Below are 22027 nucleotides of genomic sequence, written 5' to 3' on the forward strand. Positions count from 1 at the left end.
ACAGAGTATGTTATCTGATTATAATGGAATCAGACTAGAATTCAATAAGAGAAAAACAAAAGGATGATCCTTAAACATGTGGAAAGTAACAATAAAGTTTTAACCTAAGCCATAAATCAAATAGTAAATTTCAAAGGAAATTCTTAGAAAATATATAGAACTGAATATAAATGAAATGCAACATATTAAATTATGTAAAATGCAGCCAAAATAGTTCTAATAGGAAAATTTATAGCACTAAAAGCTTACATTAGAAAAACGTAAATGTCTCAAATAATCTAAGGTTCTACTTCAAGGAGTAAAAAAAAGCAAAATAAATTCAAAGCAAGCAGAAATAAAAAAAGATGAGAGCAGAAATTATTAAAATTGAAAATAGAAATATAATTTTTAAAATGAAACAAAATATTGTTCTTCAAAAAATCAATAAAGGAGGGGAGGACAAGATGACCAACTAGATGTAGACAAGTGGAACAGCTCCCATGGAGGGACGGAAATGACTGGTATGCTTTTAACAGATCTTCAGAGGGAAGGCACCGAGAGTGGTTGGAGGAAAGACACACAAGCTAGATTGAAGAGGGAGAAAACTGTTAACCCCACAAGGGCTACTGAGCCCTGGGATTCATTTTTGACCTACAACAGCTCTAGGGGAATGGATGAATTGAACTGGCAAGGAGCAACCCACTCTCACCACAGGCCTCTGGATCCCAGGCAGGAGAGGACCCCTTGACCATCACGGACACTTGAGATAGCAGGGATAGCTGATTAGAGAAGTGGTGGGGCAGCAGCCAGCTGATGTAGAGTATAGAGGCTTTGGTATAGGTGCAGCTGTAGTGGAGCATGGCCAGGTACAGCTATTTCCCTAGGCTCAACTTCCTCCTAAATAAGAGACTTTACCTTTAGGGGAACTGTCAGACTTGATCTCTGTAGGGTGGTCTTGCACATCAAACAGGACTGGTCCAACCTGAGGACTCCTTGGCCTGCTTACCTCTCCTGGGGCCCCAGCATCACCATGCCTGCTTATAAGGCAGCGTCAGGTGCCCTGGTGGCACACACCATAGCTTCTGCACCAGAGGACCAAGCCTGACAGGTGGAGAGCTCCAATGAAGTGGCTCCTGTGGCTGCACACCAACCCACATGCCACCTCCCCATACTGCAGCTTTCCCTGAGCCCACAGCAACTCCACACATCACATTGTTAGCATGTGTCTGCACAGGTGGGTTTTGCTTTACTTGCCCTGCCAGCATGTGGGAGTGCAGTTTGTCCCCCACCCCACTGCCGACTGTCACTGCAGACAGAGCCTTCGTGGCACACAGCCAGAAAGCCCTGCCTCCACTAGTGTCCCATACTTGTGCTAATGCTGCACAGAGAACAAAGGATCCTCCCACAACCTGAGCAATCACTAGCTTATGGGGGCACAGAGAAAGCACCCAGACCTATGCCAGCCAGCACCTTGTCCCAAACCAACTCCACCTCCAGCACAACAGTGCACATAGTCTCCATCAGGGCCCCTCCTACTACCAGCTGCCTTGCCTCTGCCACTATGGTGAATGCCCAGAGTGAGGCTGGCACCCCTGCACATGCTAACACTCTGTTGCAGCTGTCGCACCTTGGCATCCCCAGCACAGTGGACTCCAAACCTATAGGAGTCAGAGAACAAAGTTGGGGCCCAATACAAGTTCTCCAGAGTTAGAGCATGCAGTCCAGGAGTTGGGAGCTGAGCACTGGCCCCTGAAAATCTCCCAGAAATAAAGCAAGTTAGTGAATCCACCTTATACTACAATCAAGTCCTCAGGGTCATCGAATAGGACAAAAGGAAAAAAAAAAAAAAACCATCCAGAGGTCAGCAACCTCAAAGATTGAAGTTAGATAAGCCCACAAAGATGAGAAAGAATCAGCACAAGAATGCTGAAAACTCAAAGCCAGAGTGTCTTCTTTCCTCCAAATGACCACATCATCTCTCCAGCAAGGGTTCAGAACCAGACTGAGGCTGAGGTGACTGAAATGACAGAAATAGAATTCAGAATATGGATAAGAACAAAGCTCATGAAGCTACAGGAGTAGGTTGAAACCCAATGTAAGGAAGCTAAAAATCATGATAATATATTGCAGGAACTGACAGACAAAATAACCAGTTTAGAGAAGAATATAACTGACCTTATAGAGCTGAAAAAACACTACAAGAATTTCATAATGCAATCACAAGTATTAATAGCAGAAGACAAAAGGTGGAAAGAATCTCAAAGTCTAAAGACTGCCTTTCTGGAATAAGACAGGCAGATAAAAACAGAGAAAAATGAATAAAAAGAAATGAACAAAACCATCAAGAAATGTGGGATTATGTAAAGAGACCAAACCTATGACTGACTTGTGTACCTGAAAGAGATGCAGAGAATGGAACCAACTTGGTAAATATATTCCAGGATATCATCCATGAGAACTTCCCCAACCTAGCTAGAGAGGTTAACATTCAAATTCAGGAAATGTAGAGAACCCCAGTCAGATAGTTCACAAGAAGATCATCCCCAATACACATAATCATCAGATTCTCCAAGGTTAAAATGAAAGAAAAAATGTTAAAGGTAGCTAGAGGAACAGACCAGGTCACCAACAAGGGAAGCTCATCAGACTAACAACAGACCTCTCAGCTGAAATCCTACAAGCCAGAAGAAATTGGGCACTGATATTCAACATTCTTAAAGAAAGAAATTCCAACCCAGAATTTCATATCCAGCCAAACTAAGCTTCATTAGCAAACGAGCATTTTCAGATAAGAAAATGCTGAGGGAATTTGTTACCACCAGAACTGCCTTACAAGAGCTCTTGAAGGAAGCACTAAATATGGAAAAAAAGACTTACCAGCTACTACAAAAATACACTGAAGTACACAGACCAGTGACACTATAAAGCAACCACACAAACAAGTCTGCATAATAACCAGCTAACATAATGATGACAAGATCAAATCCACACATATCAACAATAACCTTAAATATAAATGATCTAAATGCCCACAATTAAGCACAAGTGGCAAGCTGGATAAAGAACCAAGATCCATTGTTATGCTGTCTTCAAGAGACCCATCTCACATGCAGTGACACACATAGGCTCAAAATAAAGAAAGGAAAAAAATCTACCAAGCAAATGGGAAACAGAAAAAAGCAGAGTTTGTAATCCTTGTTTCTGACAAAACATACTTTAAGCCAATAAAGATAAAAAAAGACAAAGAAGTACATTGCATAATGGTAAAGTGTTCAATTCGGTGAGAAGATCTAACTATCCTAAATATATATCCATCCAACACAGGATCACCAAGATTCATAAAGCAAGTTCTTAGAGACATTCAAAGAGACTCAGACTCCCACACAATAATAGTGGGAGACTTTAACACCCCACTGACAATATTAGACAGAGCACTGAGAGAGGAAATTAAGATATTCAGGACCTGAACTCAGCACTGGATCAAATAGAACTTATAGATATCTACAGACCTCTCTACCCAAAAACAACAGAATAAACATCTTCTCATTGCCACATGGCACATACTTTACAATTGATCACATAATCCAAAGTAAAACACTCATCAGCAAATGCAAAAGAACCAAAATTATAACAGTCTCTCATACCACAGTGTAATTAAATTAGAAATCAAGACAAAGAAATTCACTCCAAAGCATCCAGTTACATGGATTGTATGAATGACTTTCTGGTAAATAATAATATTAAAGCAGAAATCAAGAAGTTATTTGAAACTAATAAAACAAAGACACAATGTACCAGAATCTCTCAGACACAACTAAGGCAGTGTTAACGTGAAATTTATAGCACTAAATGCCCACATGAAAAGGTTAGAAAGATCTCAAGTTAACAACCTAACATCACAACTAAAAGAACTAGAGAACCAAAAGCAAACAGATCTCAAAGCTAGCAGAAGGAAAGAAATAACCAAAATCAAAGCTAAACTGAAGGAAAACCATTCGAAAGATCAATGAATCCAGGAGCTGGTTTTGTGAAAAAAATAAAATAAAATAGATAGACTGCCAGTTAGACAAATAAGAAAACAGAGAAAATTCAAATAAACACAACCAGAAATAAAAGCAGCATATTACCATTGACTCCACAGAAATACAAACAAACATCAGAGAATATTATGAACATTTCTATGCATATAAGCTAGAAAATCTAGAAGAAATTGATAAATTCTTGTCACATACACCCTCCCAAGACTGCACCACGAAGAAACTGAAACCCTGAACAGACTAATAATGAGCTCTGAAATTGAGGCCATAATAAATAGCCTACCAACCCCAAAAGCCTAAGACCAGAGAGATTCACAGCTGAATTCTACCAGAGGTACTAAGAAGAGCTGGTACTATTCCTACTGAAACTGTTCTAAAAAATTGAGGAGGAGAAGGGACTCCTCCCTATCTCATTCTATGAGGCCAGCATCATCTTGATACCAAAACCTGGCAGAGATACAACCAAATAAGAAAAGTTGAGACCAATACCCTTGAACCTCAAAATAACAGGAGCCATATATAAAAAACCCACAGCCATCATCACACTGAATAGGCAAAGGCTGGAAGCATTCCCCTTGAAAACTGGCACAAGACAAGGATGCCCTCTCTCACCACTTCTATTCAACATAGTATTAGAATCCCTGGCCAGGGCAATCAGACAAGAGAAAGAAATAAAGTGCATCCAAATAGGAGGAGGAGAAGTCAAACTATCCCTGTTTGCAGATGATATGATCCTATATTTAGAAAACCACATAGACTCTGATCAAAAGTTTCTTAAACTGATAAAGAACTTCAGCAAAGTCTTAGGGTACAAAAATCAATGTGCAAAAATCACTAGCATTCCTATACATCAACCACTGTAAAGCAGAGAGCACAATCAAGAACATACTCCCATTCACAATTGCCACAAAAAGAATAAAATACCAAGGAATACAGCTAACCAAGGAAGTGAAAGATCTCTACAAAGAGAACTACAAAACACTGCTCACAGAAATCAGAGATGACATTAACAAATGAAAAAAACATTCATGCTCATGGATAGAAAGAATCAATATTGTTAAAATGGCCATACTGGCCAAAGCAATTTATAGATTCAATGTTATTCCTATTAACCTACTGTTGAGATTCTTCACAGAACTAGAAGAAAACATTTTAAAATTCATATGGAACCAAAAAACAGCCTGAATAGCCAAGGCAATCCTAAGCAAAAAGAACAAAGCTGGAGGCATCAGGGTACCCTACTTCAAACCATACTATACGGCTACAGTAACCAAATCAGCATGGTACTGGTACAAAAACAGACATCTATACCAAAAGAACAGAAAAGAGAACCCACAAATAAGTCCACACACATATAACTACCTGATCTTCAACAAACCTGACAAAAACAAGCAATAGGGAAAATTCCCTATTCAATAAATGGCGCTGGAATAACTGGCTAGCCATATGCAGATTGAAACTGGACTCCTTCCTTTCACCATACACAAAAATTAACTCAATATGGATTAAAAATTTATACGTAAAGCCCAAAACTACAAAAACTCTCTAAGACAACCTAGGCAATATCATTCAGGACATAGGTATGAACAAAGATTTCATGACAAAGAGGCCAAAAGCAATTGCAACAAAAGCAAAAATTGACAAATGGGATCTAATTAAACTAAAGAGCTTCTGCAAAGCAAAAGAAACTACCAACAGGGTAAACTGACAACCTACAGAATGACATAAAATTTTTGCAAACTATGCATCCACAAAGGCCTAATATTTAGTATCTATAAGGAACTTAAACAAATTTATCAAAAAGAAAACATTAAAAAGTGGGCAAAGAACATGAACAGACAGATGCTTTTCAAAAGAAGACATACAGGTAGCCAAAAATAATATGAAAAAAAGCTCAACATCACTGATCATTAAAGAAATGCAAATTAAAAGCACAATGAGATACCATCTCACACCAATCAAAATGGCTATTATGAAAAAGTCAAAAATAACAGATGATGGCAAGGTTGTGGAGAAAAGGGAACACTTATATACTGTTAGTAGGGGTGTAAATTAGTTCAACCATTGTGGAAGACAGTGTAGCAATTCCTCAAAGACCTAAAGAAAGACATACTATTCAACCCAGTAATCCCATTACTGGGTATACACCCCAAGAGTATAAATTGTCCTATTGTAAAAACACATGCATGTGTATGTTCACTACAACACAATTCACAATATCAAAGACATGGAATTAACCTAAATGCCCATCAATGCTAGACTGGATAAAGAAAATGTGGTACATATATACCCTAGAATACTATGCAGCCACAAAAAAGAACAAGATCATGTCCTTTGCAAGGACATGGTTGGAGCTGGAGGCCATTATCCTTAGCAGAATAGAAACAGAAAATCAAATACTGCATGTTCTCACTTATAAGTGGCAACCAAATGATGAGAACACGTGGACACATAGATGGAAACACACACTGGGGCCTATTGGAGAGCGGAGGATGGGATGAGGGAGAAGAGCAGAAAAATATCTAATGGGTACTAGGCTTAATACCTGGGTGATGAGATAATCTGTACAACAAACCCCCATGACACACATTTACGTATGTAACAAGCCTAAACATGTATCCCTGAACTTAAAATAAAAATTTTAAAAATCAATAAAAGTGATAAACCTCTAACAAGACTAACAAAAATAATAATAAAGAAAAGACAAACCACAAATGTCAGGAATAACACAAGAGATACTATTACAGATGCTGTAGCCATTTAAACAATAAAAGAAAATACAAACAACATTACACTCATAAATTTGACAAGTTAGAAGAAATGACCAATTATTTCCTACAAACTACCAGAAGTCAACCATGATGAAATAGATAATCTGAATATCCCAATAACCGTTAGAGAAATTTAATTTGTAATTTAAGAGCTCCTGTAAAAGAAATCCCCAGACTATAGTGATTTTACTAGAGGATTATATCAAACATTTAAAGAATTAAAACCAAATTCTACACAATCTCTTCCAAAAGATGAAAAACAAGTGTGTTCCTACATATTTTATGAGGCTAATACTACCCTGATGCCTAAAGCAGATATGATAGTACAACAGCGAAAAAACAAAAACAAAAACAAAACAAAACAAAAAACGCTACACCTCAATATTCTCATGAACTCAGAATAGCAATATCCCCCATAATGTCTTAGCAAATACAATCCAACAATGTGTAAAACGTTTTGGTAATCAAGACAGGGTCATAAAGATAGGCACATTGATCAATGGGATAGACTAGAGAACCCAGAAATAGACCCACACAAATATGCCAAAATGATTTATGGCAAAGGTCCAAAAGCAATTCAATGGAGGATGGACTGTCTTTTAAACAAATGGTGATGAGGCAATTGGATACCTATAGGGAAAAAAAATGAACTTCAACCTAAACTTCACAATGTCTAAAATAATTAATTCAAAATGGATTATAGACTTATATATAAAATATGAAAATATCAAACTTTAAAAAAATAGGAAAAAATCTTTGGAATATAGGGATAGGCAAAGAATTCTTAGACTTGACACCAAAATCATGATATATAAAAGGAAAAATTGATACACTTAGCCTCATTAAAATGTAAAACTTTAGCTTTGCAAAAAATCCTCAACAGAAAAGGAAAAGCCAAATACAAATTGCAATAAAATGATTGCAAACTATATATCCAATACAAGACTAGTATCTAGAATATATAAAGAATTCTCAAAACTCAACAGTACAATATAAGCAATCGTCTTAGAAAAACAGGCAAAAGACTTGGACAGACATTTCACTGAAGAGGGTATCCAGATGGCAAATAGGCAAACATGCACATAAAAAAAATTCAACACTACTGACCATCAGTGAAGTGCAAATTAAAGCCACAATAAGATATCTCCGTGCAATTATTAAATAAAAAATAGTGATATCACAAAATGCGGGTGAGGATGTAGAGGCATTTTCTTATGCATTTCATGGCTGAAGTATAAAATGGTACAGCTACTTTGGAAAACAGTTTGGCTGTAATTTTTTTTTAACACTACACATGTAATTACCATATGACACAGCAATTGCACTCTTGGGCATTTATCCCAGAAAACCTGTACACAAATGCTCATAGTGGCTTTATTCATAACTGCCCTAACTGCAAATAATTCAGATGTTCTTCAGTGGGTGAATGGTTAAACAAATAGTGAGGCATCCATTCTTTGAAATAATACTCAACAATAAAAGAGAGAAACTCTTGACACACGCAACAACTTGGATGGAACCTCTAGAAAATTGTGCCATTTTTTTCTAGAGTTAGAAAAAGCCAATAAAAATTATAATACTGTGTGATTCAACATATATAATATTTTTAAATGACAAAATTTTAGAAATGGAGAATAGAAAATATTATGGTTATCAGGAGGTAGGAACAAGAAGGGCAGGGAGGTATGAGTTAGGTCCATGTGGTCATAAAAGAGAAAATGGGGAAGGAATCTTCTTGGTAACAAAACTATTCTGTGTGTTGGATGTGGTAGGGGATATATCAGCTCAGACAGGAAAATACTGAATACAACTAAATGCACACACACACACACACACACACACACACAAATGAAACTGGGAAAATGTGGAACTGAATGAGATCCATAGCTTGTATCAATGTCAGTATCCTTATTGTGTTATTGCATAACAGTATCGCCAGATGTTACCATTGGGGAAACTAAATAAAGGGTATGCTGGATCTCTCTATACTATTTATTAAAACTGCATGTAAATCTATACCAACTCAAAATAAAAATTTAATTATAAAATATTCTGAAAAGGAAGAGAAATTAGATGGTATCAAACTTAGCAAATATTGGAATATACTATAAAATAATAATAACAGCATGGTATGGTATTGGTGCAATAAAGAGAAATGAGCACCAACAAAAAGGAATATATCAACATAATTTATCATATTAACAGGAAAGTGCAAGAATAAAAATTATATAATTATCCTGATAGATGCAAAATAGCCTTTAAATAAATGTAACACTCATTCTTGATAACACTATTAGTAGACTAGGAATTCAAGGGAATTTTCTTAATCTGAAGAAAGAACATCAACCAAAATTATGTAGTAAACATATTAAAGAATAAATTATTATAAATTATCTTCTGATATCAAGAACAAAATAAAGATGTCCACTGTTATTACATCTATTTAACTTGAACTAAAGACCCTAACTAATGCAACAAGACAGGAGAAAGAAATAAAAAAAAAAACAAATAGAAATGCAAATATAGAAGTTTTATTAGTCATAGATGACATGATTGTGTATACAGAAAATCTAAAATAATCTAAAGGTAAACTAGCAAATACAGTTAGTTCACTAGAAATAAGTTTGATATGCAAACCCAATTCTATTTCTATATACACACAGTAACAAGTAGAAAAATCAATTTGAAATTTACTACATATAATCATAAATCAATATCCAGGAATAAATCAAACAAAAGTTATTCAAATCTCTACAGTGAAAGCTACAAAACTTTACTGAGAGAAATTGAAGAAGCCATAAATAAATTAAGAGGGATATACTATATTCATGAATTAGGTTACTCAATATTAGTAAGACATTAACACTTCCCAAATTGATCAAGAGTCAAGGCAATCTCAGTCAAAATCCCAAATTTTTTGTGGAAAATAAAAATCTAATTTTAAAATGTATAAGAAAATACAAAGAGTCAAGAATCACCAAGTCTGTCTTGAATAATAAGTATGAAGCTTGCTCAGGTTTTCCTCCACCTCCTGACTGACCCTGTGGCCCTGTCTAGTGTGCTTCGCATGCCCCTCTGGGGAACTGTAACAACCTATCTTTTCAATGGCAGTCGTCCCCTGATTTGTTGGCCTCTCTATACCTGTATGATAATAAAACTTTCCTTGTAAAACCCAATAATGAATTATCTAAAACTACATACAACAATAATAATGAATCTTACTAACATAATGTTGAGAAAAAGAAGTAAGATACAAAAGAGTATGGAACATTTGATATCACTGATATCAAGTTAAAAACAGGAAAAACCTAATTAAGGGCATTAGATATCAAAACTGGTTCCATTTGGTGGGTGTGGTGACTAAAGGGGTGCACAGGGGAGAGCTCTGAGGGTGCTGGTGATGTTCTTTGATGTGAGTGTTGTCTGTATGTACATGTTCACTTTTGAAAATTCACTGTGATTCACGTAAGATTTAGAAATTTTTCTGTATAAGGGTTACACTTCAGTTTATATTAGTAAAACCACTAAGAATTCAGTCACAACTATATTCAGAATAAAACAAGGCATTCCAAAACAAGAAAGAATAAAAATAAACTATCTACCACCTCATATAAAAAGTTTTTTAAAATAGCAATAAAATTGGCCAGGTGCAGTAGCTCACACCTATAATCCCAGTACTTTGGGAGACTGAGGGGGCAGATCACTTGAGGCTAGGAGCTTGAAATCAGCATCACCAGGATGGTGAAACTCCATCTCTACTAAAATCAGCCAGGCATAGTGGCATGTGCCTATAGTCCCAGCTACTTGTGGGCCTGAGGCACAAGAATCACTTGAACACAGGAGGCAGAGGTTGCAGTGAGCCATGATTGTGCCACTGCACTCCAGCCTGGGCAACAGAGTGAGACTGTGTCTCGAAAAGTAATAAATAAATAAGAATAAAACAATTATTATGCAGCGGGCAGACAGAAAAAAAATACCAAACATGATTAAACAAATTAGACCTAGTTCTTTGAAAAAAAAATCAATAGAAAAAACTGCTGTCAAGTCTAATCAAAAAATAAAGCAAGACAACACAAATATGTAATAATAGGAATGAAGAGGGAGATATGTCAACAGCTCAGTATTTTTTAAATTGTTTACAAGTACTATATAGAGCTGTAAGTGATGAATTTGAAAATTCCAGTGAACTGCAAGATTTTCAGTGAAGCAGATTGCTAAAAATGATTAAATGAAATGTAGAAACCAGGAAAGAAAGTTTCCAAGATACAAAAGTAATATCTCCAAAACCAGCAGCTAGCCCAGAAAATTGTAGTCAAATTCTTTCCAGCGTTCAAGAGCTCTGCCTATGCAAGTACAAAAGAATGAGCAATTTCTTTCCCATGTTGTGAAAAGAGCACAAGCCTAACACAAGCTGAACACAAGCATCTGAGAGAGAAATTCTGCCAATGTTACCTATGCATCTAGCAGGAAACCCTCACCTGCTATAACAAAAAAACAAAATGATACAAAATAACACAGTAAGCCAGGACCAATTTCTAGGAAAGGGCTCTTCACTTACAGAATGGAGACACACAGAAAAGAGTACTCTTCTTCTACTTACTGCTATCTTTCTCGGTATGACAGTTTGAACTGCCATAGTCATTCTGAAATTATGAGAAAAATTAAGACTATGCCCTGAGAATAGCCAAGCTGAGATATGAAAAAGACCTGGGCCTTTGGGCTCAGCAGTGAGTGTCTGAATTGGCCAACCCTGAAGCCTTCCTAGTTGCAGTCCTCTTTAATGTGAAATAGTAAGTCTTCCTTATTGTTTAATCCACTTAAGGTGGACATTCTGTTACCTGAAGCCACCACATTCTGAAAATGTACAAATGTGAATTAAATTAAAGCTCAGAGAAAAAAGAAAAATGATTAATAATTTCTAAAAATCAATGAGGAGATATGCAAATTTATATAGCTTATAATAAAATGTGATATTCAAGTCAATAGGGAAATGAAGGTCTGCTGTATAAATGGTAGTAGAAACCATTTAGTGGAAAAATGTAAAAGCTAGGCCATCATGTCACAATTTATCCCAAATCCATCCCAGTTAGATGGTAGATTTTGTTGGAAAAAAAAAAAATCAAGCCACAAAAATAACTGGAAGAAAGTATGAGTAAACAGTATCTACTTTGTGAATTGGGTATAAGTTCCTAAAAAACACAAATACAAAAAAATGCAAATGAATAATCTAATTATTTGACCACATACATTTTTTAACGTCTGTATGTGAAAATATTTTTAAATTCAAAGGCAAACTATTTATTGGAACAAAATATTGAACACAAATAACTATCAATTCCTTTCTGAAAGAGAGGTTATATGTTTACAATGTGCAAAGAACCTGAGGTATAATTTACAACAATGTGAAATACAAATGACCAATAATTATACTTTAAAATGTACAATCTCACAAGAAATGCAAATTTAGTATATCACTTTTTCATCTTGCTACCAAACTAGCAAAAATGTTTAATATATATCAACCATATTTTTTAGCATGTGATATAACATAGACTTTATATACTACTCATGGATGTGAAAGTTATTAGGCCTTTCTATAATCAATTTGAAAATATGTATCATGTACATCAGGAGCCTAAAAGAAGTATTATTCTTGTTCTGGTCATTCTACTTCTTAAAAAATATAGTATGGAAATAAATATAGATATAATTAAAATTGTATGTATTTTAGATGTTTATGACAGCACTATTCTATAATAATGTGGTGAAAATACCTAAATATTCATCAGATAGGAAGATGAAATAAATGATGGCTGCCTGTAAGTTGAGTAATGTATTTCCACTGAAAAAATCATAGTTGTAAAGCATAGTTAAAGAAATGAGGAGATATTCCCAATATAACATTTAGTAGGAAGGTCAGGATATAAAATGTATTACAATAAAGAGCAATTTGATAAATATACATATCATGATCTCTATGTATGAAGGGAGAAGAAACAACAAGAAAATACAACAGAAACATTAACAGTATTTAATTCTTGGTTTAAAGATTGTAGCTGACTTTTACGTTCTTCTTTTCATTTATCTGTGTTTTCTGAACATTCTACCCTTAATGGGTATGTATTGATAAAAACACTACCTAAAATGAAATACTTGATTGCATCTTTTCCTTATTCCTTTACTGGGATGAAGCAGCAGTGTTTGTTTCAGTTCTCGGCTCTGTCAAAAATAGTTCTGCACAAGGGTTCAGAACGGTTGACATTTTACTTTGAAAATACACTGGAAGAATGTTAATCCATGAAGAGACTCAAGTTTATTTCTCTTCTGCGACTCACTGTGCACAGCTGGAAGTCTCTATGGGAGCAGCTTAATAGAGACACTGCATAGTCCTCAGACTAGATCCTCCCAGCCCCACCTCCACCCATATCCCCCTCCTCACTGCTGTGCCCACTTCCCAGGCTCCTAGCACCAACTGCTGGAGCCACCAGGTAAAGGTAGCTTCTACTTCATTACGAGTTAGCCTTTTCAACCTGGCTTCACCTCTTACAACTTCTGAACCCGAGAATTTGGGGCAATTTGTAACACTGCATAGCAGATCTGCACGAGAATGTTAATGATGCACTTTCAAGCTCAGGGAGGACTGGGGTCCTATGGCGTGGCAATCCCTGCACAAAGAGCAGTTATTACTCAGTGAATTATCAGCAGACACAAGGCTCTCCCAGGGACGCAACATCAAGGGGGGCATTTGATTCCCATCCAAAGCCAGCTTTTATGAAGAATCAAAATTGACAGAGAAGTTAGAAGAAGCGTCTTAAACTAGTAAAGGAGAATGAGGCCCTTCCATTTCCCTGGGAAATCGCTGGAACAGGGAGGCTGAGCCAAGGGCAGTGGTGGAAATTTCAATTCAGCAGGCTCCCAGCCAACAGGAAGGGACTGTGATGCCCTAATGCTGGCTGGGGAAGGTTGGAGCAGAAAGTGAGCTGAAGAGGAGACAGGGAGTCACAGAACTGCATCGCCTCAAGTTCAGAAATGATGTTCTGGGTCCTCTGCCAAGCCCCCTCACTCCCAGGAAATCTGCCTTCCAAGCCCAGCACAGCATCATGCTTGCTGGTGCTATGCATCTCCCCAGTCTCTGGGCCTCTGTTTCCTAAACTTAGCTGTGCAGACCCCAATTCCCCACCTATTGCAACCAGCACATGTGCTTCTATGACTGTTTAATACATTTGGGTCCCAGCAAGATCCTGCTTGACCAGACTTTGTAGGGCCAGAGTAAAGCTTGACCCCCTGGACAAAATACTCCTTCAGCCTCTCTTGGTCCTAACTTGATTCTAGAAAGGAGAAGAAAACAGCTGTGTTGTCTCACACCACATCAGGGTCTCCCTCATCCAGGATGCAAGGCATAAAACAAAGCCACAGGCTGTCCAGATGCTCCTGCCTACCTCCCCCACCCTCCTGCCCAAGGACAGCTGCTGCCCTCCACTGAGCCACTGAATCGGGTGGATGCACCCACGGAAAATGAGGTTCAAAGGGCCTGCGAGCAGTTGGCAATTCTCCCAGGGTTTTCCTGCACAAGGGACCCGGAGTTAGTGGAAGAGAATGAGTTGCCTACACCAGTGCCATTAGGATGGAGAAAGGTGAACAGCTTCAGCAATCAGGTCATGGAGAAATGTTTCCTCTGGGCTATAACTAGTGCTCCTATCCAGGCAAGTCATGCTTGTGGAGGAAAAAAAAGACAACCATGTTTTTCTTCTTGCAATGGTTACACCAACACCAAAACAGCCCTGAAAATAAAATCTTATCAGAGGTGAAGTTCCACAGATCCCTCTCAGCCCTTGGTCTTTATATGGAGTGGACATCTGCTGCCAGGCATAGAAGGGGAGTTTGGCACTGTCCTGGCACACAGGGCTGAGTGATCCCAGCTGCACCAGCTCAAGGCTGCAAGAGGGAGCCTCCCATCTCTGGCCTTGGCTTTGGAGCTATAGTCTAGGGCACTGTCAGGCTGGAGGCTGTGTTTTAGGCCTTCCTGTGCCTCTCTGCTCTTGTGGAGTCTGAGATAGATAGGCTCAGAGAAAACACACAGTCCCATTTGCCCAAAGCTGATGCCCTGTGCCATATGAGCATGCTCTCACTGCCAAGTGCTGCACAGTGTCATTACACTGACTGACCCCTCCATCCAACAATTAGGCTCATATTACCTGTAACTTTACTCTGAAGAAACAAAGGTTCAGAAAAGGGAAGTTGTGCAAAAACTCAGGAGAGGCAGAGCCAGGAGCAAAGCAAAGGCCCGGGTCAATGAGACAACATACGTACAATGCACTTTTGGATACTGTGGATGCTTAACAGTTCCTGCCCGCTCCCTACACCCAGCAGCTTCCCACACACACCACCTTTGGAAACTTAACTACAGGTAGCCCTGACAGATCTGTCAGAGCTCAATCATGAGCTAAGGACATTTACATGGACACGTTCATGGAATCCTCTTTTGGAGATTCCTGTCTGAACAAAGAGAAACAAAGCCAAGTAGAAATTTGTGGAGGTCCTGTTACAGTTCTGAGCCCTGAAAAAAACATGACACCAACAGGATAAAAGAAGCATATACCACCCCCCACCCCCAAGACAAATGTCAGGCCAATGCCTGTGAGAGCTGGAAGAGTTTCCAGCAAACCTTTCCCCTGGTGGCAGACCCATGCCAGACAGCTCCAAGTACAAAACAGACAATTAATATTTTGCTTGTAGTTACACAGCAAGCTGATGATATAGACCTTTGATTTTTCCATACAAAGCTCATTCACTAAAAACACACTTCCTGGATGAGATAATTGAATTAGTATTTGTCCAGCACCCTGCAGTGAAAGGCGATCACCCACTCCTTCCCTCCAATGAAGGGGCTGAGTAATCTACAGTCTCTTGATGCCACTTAATCTAAAATGTCTGGGTGACTCACCGTCCCTGAGATTTCCCTCCAGGGTATTTAAGAAAATATCTTGCTACTTAATTTAAATGATTCCTCTTGGTTTAAGTCTTAAAGAAACTGCTTTGTCTGTGTCTGGTTTTGTTCATATATGACATATATAATCTTTGCAGGGAATGATGCCCCTGCCCAGCATCACAGGATCTAGGAGTCTGCCCAGTCGGCTCCTCTAGCAGCTGTGTACCTTGCATGGCCAAGATAGCTGCGACTCCTTGGACTCTGACCTTGGGCACTCCTTAGATGACTGATCTTGGCACTGTTTTGGTGTGGCTCAGGACCCTACCCTCAAATTTGCCACCCATCCTCAATTTTTTTCTCCCTCATGTGAATGTGCTTTATTTTTAAGTTACCCCGATTTCCCAGCCCCACCCTTCACAGCCCCGCCTCCCACCCGAAACTACCACTCAGCTGTGCCTCCAAATGCTGCCCTACCCCCATGATACGGTCCTAATCCCTTCTCCTTGGTTCATCTGAAACCCCCTGGACTTGCTTTAATGCACCCTAGGCCTGAATCACAAACATTTGCTACAGTAAATCCCACTCCCTGCTTTCCAGATAACTTCCCCTTAGCAGCGATAAGCTGCTAGGCAGACAGATAACAACTAGGATATGCAGTTATTAAGGGCAGATTTTAAAATGACAAAAAGATACATTTTAAAATAAAGCCGACTTGAAAATCAGCTTCCCTTCCAACTCAATTACATTCAGGCCTCCTGCTCAAAGCTTCTTATATTGAGAGATTCCAGCTCCCACTGGCTTCAGGGTTTTTGAGGCGCGTTGCCTTGGCAACGTGGAAGGTCCAGACACCTGAAACAGGAAGTGGAGGACATAGTGCCTCCCCCTCTCTCAGGCACCTGAGGTGGCCAGCCTGGCGCCAGGCACAGGACTGGAGGGTCAGCTGCTTGAGACAAGGCAGGGACCTCCACAGCCGGCATTCCCACCAAAAGAAGTAGGTGGGAGACGGAAGGAGCTGGCAGGCAGGACCTAACTTCAAAATAAGACTTGGGGATGAAGGCAAGTGCGCCAGGACCGTGGTCGATGTGAACAGTTATTTTGGCAGCCAGCTACACTTGGCAAGCTTTTTCACACCAGAGTGATTGAAAGAGCCCTCCTTACCTGGTGGGAGTCCCAATGCAAGCCCATATCTCTTGTGGTCATGACCCAGACCAATGCTGACCACTCATGCCCATCCCCTCACCAAGTCTCACAGCTTTGGGCATTCCTAACAGACATCATAGGCCAGCCCTGGCTTCCTGGACATTGCAGGTCACACCCTGGCCCTACACGGGAAGTCACAGAATAGTTGCTAGCCGACTCCCTCTAGGATGCCACCAACAAACCTCTGAGCTCCAAAATGCCATCAAGCCATGTATGTCAGATATTGTGTCACAACAAATTATTGAAACTTCAATTATTTATATGACCAATCCATGACTCTCTCCTCCATCAGAGTGGGCTAAAAATCCCCCGCACCGTCCCCCCACATCACACATGGACCCAGGCCATCCCAGTCTCTCCCTGGGGAGCTTGTCTTCTGCCCCATCTTCACTGATGAGCTCTACACGGCTCCCTCCCTGTTCCCCAGCTCTCACACCCTCCACCAGTCCACACATGCATCTTTCTACCCTGGCCCTCAGGAGCAAAACCAAAGAATTCCCCCACCCAGATTCTCAGTACCCCAACATCACTTAGCCCTTGCCTCTCCCTCCACTGCTTCTAGCCAATGGTGACATCAGGCTAGAGGGCTCTTTGCTGAGGGCTTATCCAGCCCCTGCTGAGAGGTCATTACTTGTGAGGACTGTCCTTCATGCTCCAGGCACCATCATTAGCAGAGATATCTTCCTTCGAAGTATGTGAAGTGTGTACGTGTGTGTGTGTGAGCATGTCTGTGAATACATGAGGCTGTGCCTGAGTACATGCTAATCAGTCAATGCTTTCATTATTTCCGGAGAAGACCAAGCCGCTGTGGCCCATCTACACCATGAGTAGTCCCATCTCTGGCCTCTCCTGTACAGGCTATTTCTGGAAGTGCATCCAAGCCAGTAGAGTTGGGCTGGCCCAGGACAGCCAGCCACTGACCACACCAGGATACCCACCATCAGCTCCACATTGGCTCACAGTGACCACATCCAAGGTCCTTCACTTGGATAATTGTTCTAAGCCCTTACTTGCCATGTCGGCCTCTTTGTCCTAGCCCTGTTAGACTCTTTGTGTCATGAGTCCACTTAACTTTGGGGATCCCCACCCTGGATAAAAGGCCACTCTCCACTATCCACAGTCCTGAAAACTGTTCTCTATCACCCATAAGAGTTGGAAGAAGAGGAAAAGTATCACTGGGAAGACCCAGGCTGCCACCTGCACCAGCACCAGCACCAAATAAAAAAGCCAAACCTCAGTCTGAGTTGTTCAACTCCTCTGTCTCTCATTTATCTTTCCGCTGGCCTCTGGCATTTTCCAATTTCCACCCTCCTTGCAGCTCCATTTTCTGTTTGTGGCCTTGTTTCACTCCTGGATCTGGAGGACACTCAGGCTGTAACCTCTGCCTCCTGCCTCAACCACAATTCACACTTGTCCCTGTGATCGGGCTGATTTCACTGCTCTGAGAAAACACATTGTCCTTTATAGCCTCCATGCAGCCCCCTGATCCAAGCAGTAGGACCCAGTTGATACCAGGTACCCCTGCTCTACTCAAAGAGACTCCATTAGAGGCAATTTCTGTTTGGAAACCTCTCTGCACCTACTCCCTAGCATGCCCTATAAACACCAGCCAATGGTAGCATCAGCAGAGAGAGACTAGGAGGGAGGATATCTGTGCTAGTTAACAGTTGCTGGGAGCTCAGGGACCCTGTAGCTGTTGCTGTCTTCGGTGGCACCATAGCAGGAAGATTGGAAGATAGGGAGCCTGAGGCTTACCTTGCGCATGTCTTTGCCAAAAGTCTCACTATAGGTAGTGCCAAGGATTTCAAACTGGACATAGGGATTCGAACTGTCCTCCCGAAACTCCATCACCCCAGTGAGGCCAGTGATGTGGCCCTGCAGAAGAGGAGAAAAACCCATTGGAAAATCTGGTTAAGGTAGAGGATGGAGTCCCAAAGGCTAAGAGGAGCAAGGAAGTGGTCACCAAGAAGGGAGCAATCAGTTTTGAGACCATGGACAGGCTGTAATGAGGACAAGATGGGCTGGTGGTCCTAGGCCCTCAGAGCAGGATCAGTACTTTCTAGGACATTTGCTTATGGGAGAAATCCCTAAGGCTTGCACCTGTCATTCATACCATCTGTATGCTTAGAGTCCCTGCTATGTGCCAGGCACCATGCTAGCCATGAGATTAAACATTGGTAGCTTTTGTTCCTGCCCTCTTGAAGCTTAGTCCTCCCCTTGCAATCAGTTCCAGGGGCTCACCTTAGCCTAACCCAAGAGAAAATTCAAAGGTCAACAGGTGACATATCAGACACATGATGGTAAGTTGCAGGGCAGCAAACATGTGCATTGGAGGGCACAGCAAGATCCCTAGCTTGGATCCTGGCTTTGCCACCTGTGCCACCTTGGGCACATTGCCCATCTCCCAGCTTTGGCCTGAAGTTAATTAGCTCCACATCATAGAACCCACAAAGACTAAAGGAGAAAATATGTGCAAAGCACAGCATCCAGCACAGACTGGCTGTGGTCTCCATGCCTCTCTCTACTGGCTCAGTGGGCTTCACAGGAGAAGGAGGCAGCAGGAGGCTGAGGGAGCCATGGTGAGCCCCTTTCTCTCTCCAAGCCCAGGGTGAGATTCTCATCAAGATTTATCTCTCATAGTCCCTGTGACCCTACAGAGTCCCAGAAACACCTGGCCCAGAAGGGGCCCTGGCTCTGCCCTGGGCTGTAGTAGATTCTCACCTACACTAAAGCATGTTCCCTGCTACTGAAACCACATGCAATTCATTGTGACTAAATTCCTAACGCTATGGATTTCCCTAAATGCTCTTTTGAAGCCTCTAAAAGTGAATTCACTCTAACAAATCATCCATAGATTACTCAATTCACTTCAAATCCAGCTTTATAATTCAGTATCCCTCCTCAGCACATGAGATACATCACAAGCACACATACAGGTGCACTCGTTTCTTGGGGAGTGGTGTTCTGCATAGAGGGGTACCTTGCAGACGCGGGATAGGCAGCTGCCTCCATTTCATACCTACTTGCAGCCAAGGGCAAGTTGCTTAACCTCTCAGAAGTTCTTATATTAAATTGAAGACAGTAATGATAGTATGTATTCATGGACCACAGCTCACTTGGCCTGCAGATGCTGGGACAGGAAGAGTGACAAGGAGAGAGGAATGGGGAGGGGCCTACTGGGGCAGCCACACAGAGCCTAGCTTCAGGCCAGCTGCTAGAGGGGAACACAGTGGAGGTATAAGAAGGGGCCTGTCTTTGCCCAGGTTGGGGGTGCCCCCTCACACGTACCTTTTTGATGGTATCCAGCATGGACCTCCCACCATTCCATGGCTTAGTGGATTTCCGTATGCAGTTGAGGCTCGCCATGCTATGCCACTTCCGGTCCTCCAGCTTCCTGTGAAAGGCGTTGGCCAGCATCAGAACACTGTCATACAGATAAAGGTTGGAGATCTGCAAAGACAGAGGCAGTGAAACCCTTTCCACAGGTGCATTTCTAGAGAGCTTTGGAGAAACCCACAGAAAGGAGGAGGAATGCAGGATGCCAACATTAAGCTGTGGTGCCCAGTATCTATGCCAAGATCCTCGGCTTTTAGGTGTACTTTCAAAAACCCAGCCAGCTTCTAGAGTCCTGAGTGGAATAAGACCTTGCCCTGCCTCAGGAACTAGAGTGGGATGTGCATCTGTATATCAACAAGGAGAACCCTTATCTGTAGCTGATTGAGATGTGCACACAGGTAAGTTACCTACTCAGGTAAGGGAGGATGGAGGGAAGGATAAGCAGAAAGCTCAGCGTTGAAGGATTAGTAGGATAAAGGGAGGGCACAGCATTTGCAAGGGCATGAAGGTGTCAAGAGACAGGGCCAGGTATAGCACAGTCCACCAGAGTTTTTTGTAAAGGACCAGCTCATAAAGATTTTGGGCTTAGTAGTCTCTTTTTCAACTGCTCAACCCTACTGTTATAACTTGAAAGCAGCCATAGACAATATATAAACATATGGGTGCTGCCATGTGCAATAAAACATTATTTTCCAAAAGAGGCAATATACTGGATTTGCTCTATCGGCCACCGCTGGCGGATCCTTGGGTTAAAGGAACTGAAAGCAGTTCAAGACGACTGTGTCAATGGGTACAATACAGAGGGAGCAGGATCAAGAGAGAAGCAGGGATTGAGCCCTGCAAAGACTTAGGGACTTACTAAGGAGGAATAGCAACAGAGGTGACTGTAGGGAGAAGGACGCCTTTGTTGGGTCAGTGTACAGGAAGCTGGAGATCAGACCTGGGCCTCAGAAAGACCACTCTGGTCACCGGACACGCCTAGGGTGAATGGTGGCCTGAGTGACGAGGTAACAGCGAGGACGGTGGTAACAAGAGATGAGGATTCTGGTGCCTGCTCTGCAGTGGAGTCACTGCCACCCAGGGAACACATTTGGGATTTGCAACTGTGCCCATCTGAGGACCACCCTTCTGCTTAGTTGTCTGATGTGAGCTCAGTGGTAGAGGAGACACATCCCTGTCTCAGTGCTCTGGAGAGCAAGGCCATAACTGAGAATCTAGGGTAGAAGTGTGAAGAACGACACTACAGCATCGGGGCCCAACCCATGTGTGGGGTCCAGGGTGGGCAGGCCAGGCTCAGCCTCCTGAGTGTGGCTATAGACCCCGATCTGGATGTGGAGGAGCTAGAAAATAGCACCCACCCTCCCAGGGGCCCAGCGGGAGCCCAATGGGGGAGAAGGACAGCCCTGTTCTCGGATGTCACCTTCACACCACCCCAGCCCTCCATGGGGACATTGGAGCACAAAGGAGAAGAGGAGGAGAAGGGAAGGGGGTGAGGGCGAGGTAGCGTCCACCCTCAGTCAGGTTTGTGGCCCCCCACTGATAACTGTTGCACAAACAACCCTCAGCCAAAGTGGGTCAAGGGGACCATTCTCTGAACGCCTAAGCAGCAAGTCGTCTGCTAAAAATATTTTAGAAAAACAAAATCACCAGATAAAAATAGGAGATCATGTCAGCCTCACAGGACTCCTGGGAAGATCAAATAGGCTCCTTGGGCTGCAAAAAGAACCCCTCCTCCCCCAGCCTCACCCCTACTCTCCTCAATATGTCCCTGTACC

The 22027-nt window shown here is 41.3% G+C and overlaps 1 protein-coding gene across 3 annotated transcripts in view; it reads right to left on the reverse strand.

Annotated features, from left to right (window-relative positions):
- Nucleotides 1-22027, reverse strand: part of GRID1 (glutamate ionotropic receptor delta type subunit 1) — a 779753-nt gene that overhangs the window by 243557 nt on the left and 514169 nt on the right. For all 3 annotated transcript variants that reach the window (XM_063781959.1, XM_016918777.4, XM_016918780.4), the window contains exons 7-8: nucleotides 20205-20366; nucleotides 18672-18791 (exon numbers count right to left, since the gene is read on the reverse strand). In XM_063781959.1, coding sequence (XP_063638029.1) covers nucleotides 18672-18791; nucleotides 20205-20366 — 282 coding nt within the window. The remainder of the gene's footprint in view (nucleotides 1-18671; nucleotides 18792-20204; nucleotides 20367-22027) is intronic.

Source organism: Pan troglodytes, chromosome 8, assembly GCF_028858775.2.
Source record: "Pan troglodytes isolate AG18354 chromosome 8, NHGRI_mPanTro3-v2.0_pri, whole genome shotgun sequence".
NCBI classification, from domain to species: domain Eukaryota; kingdom Metazoa; phylum Chordata; class Mammalia; order Primates; family Hominidae; genus Pan; species Pan troglodytes.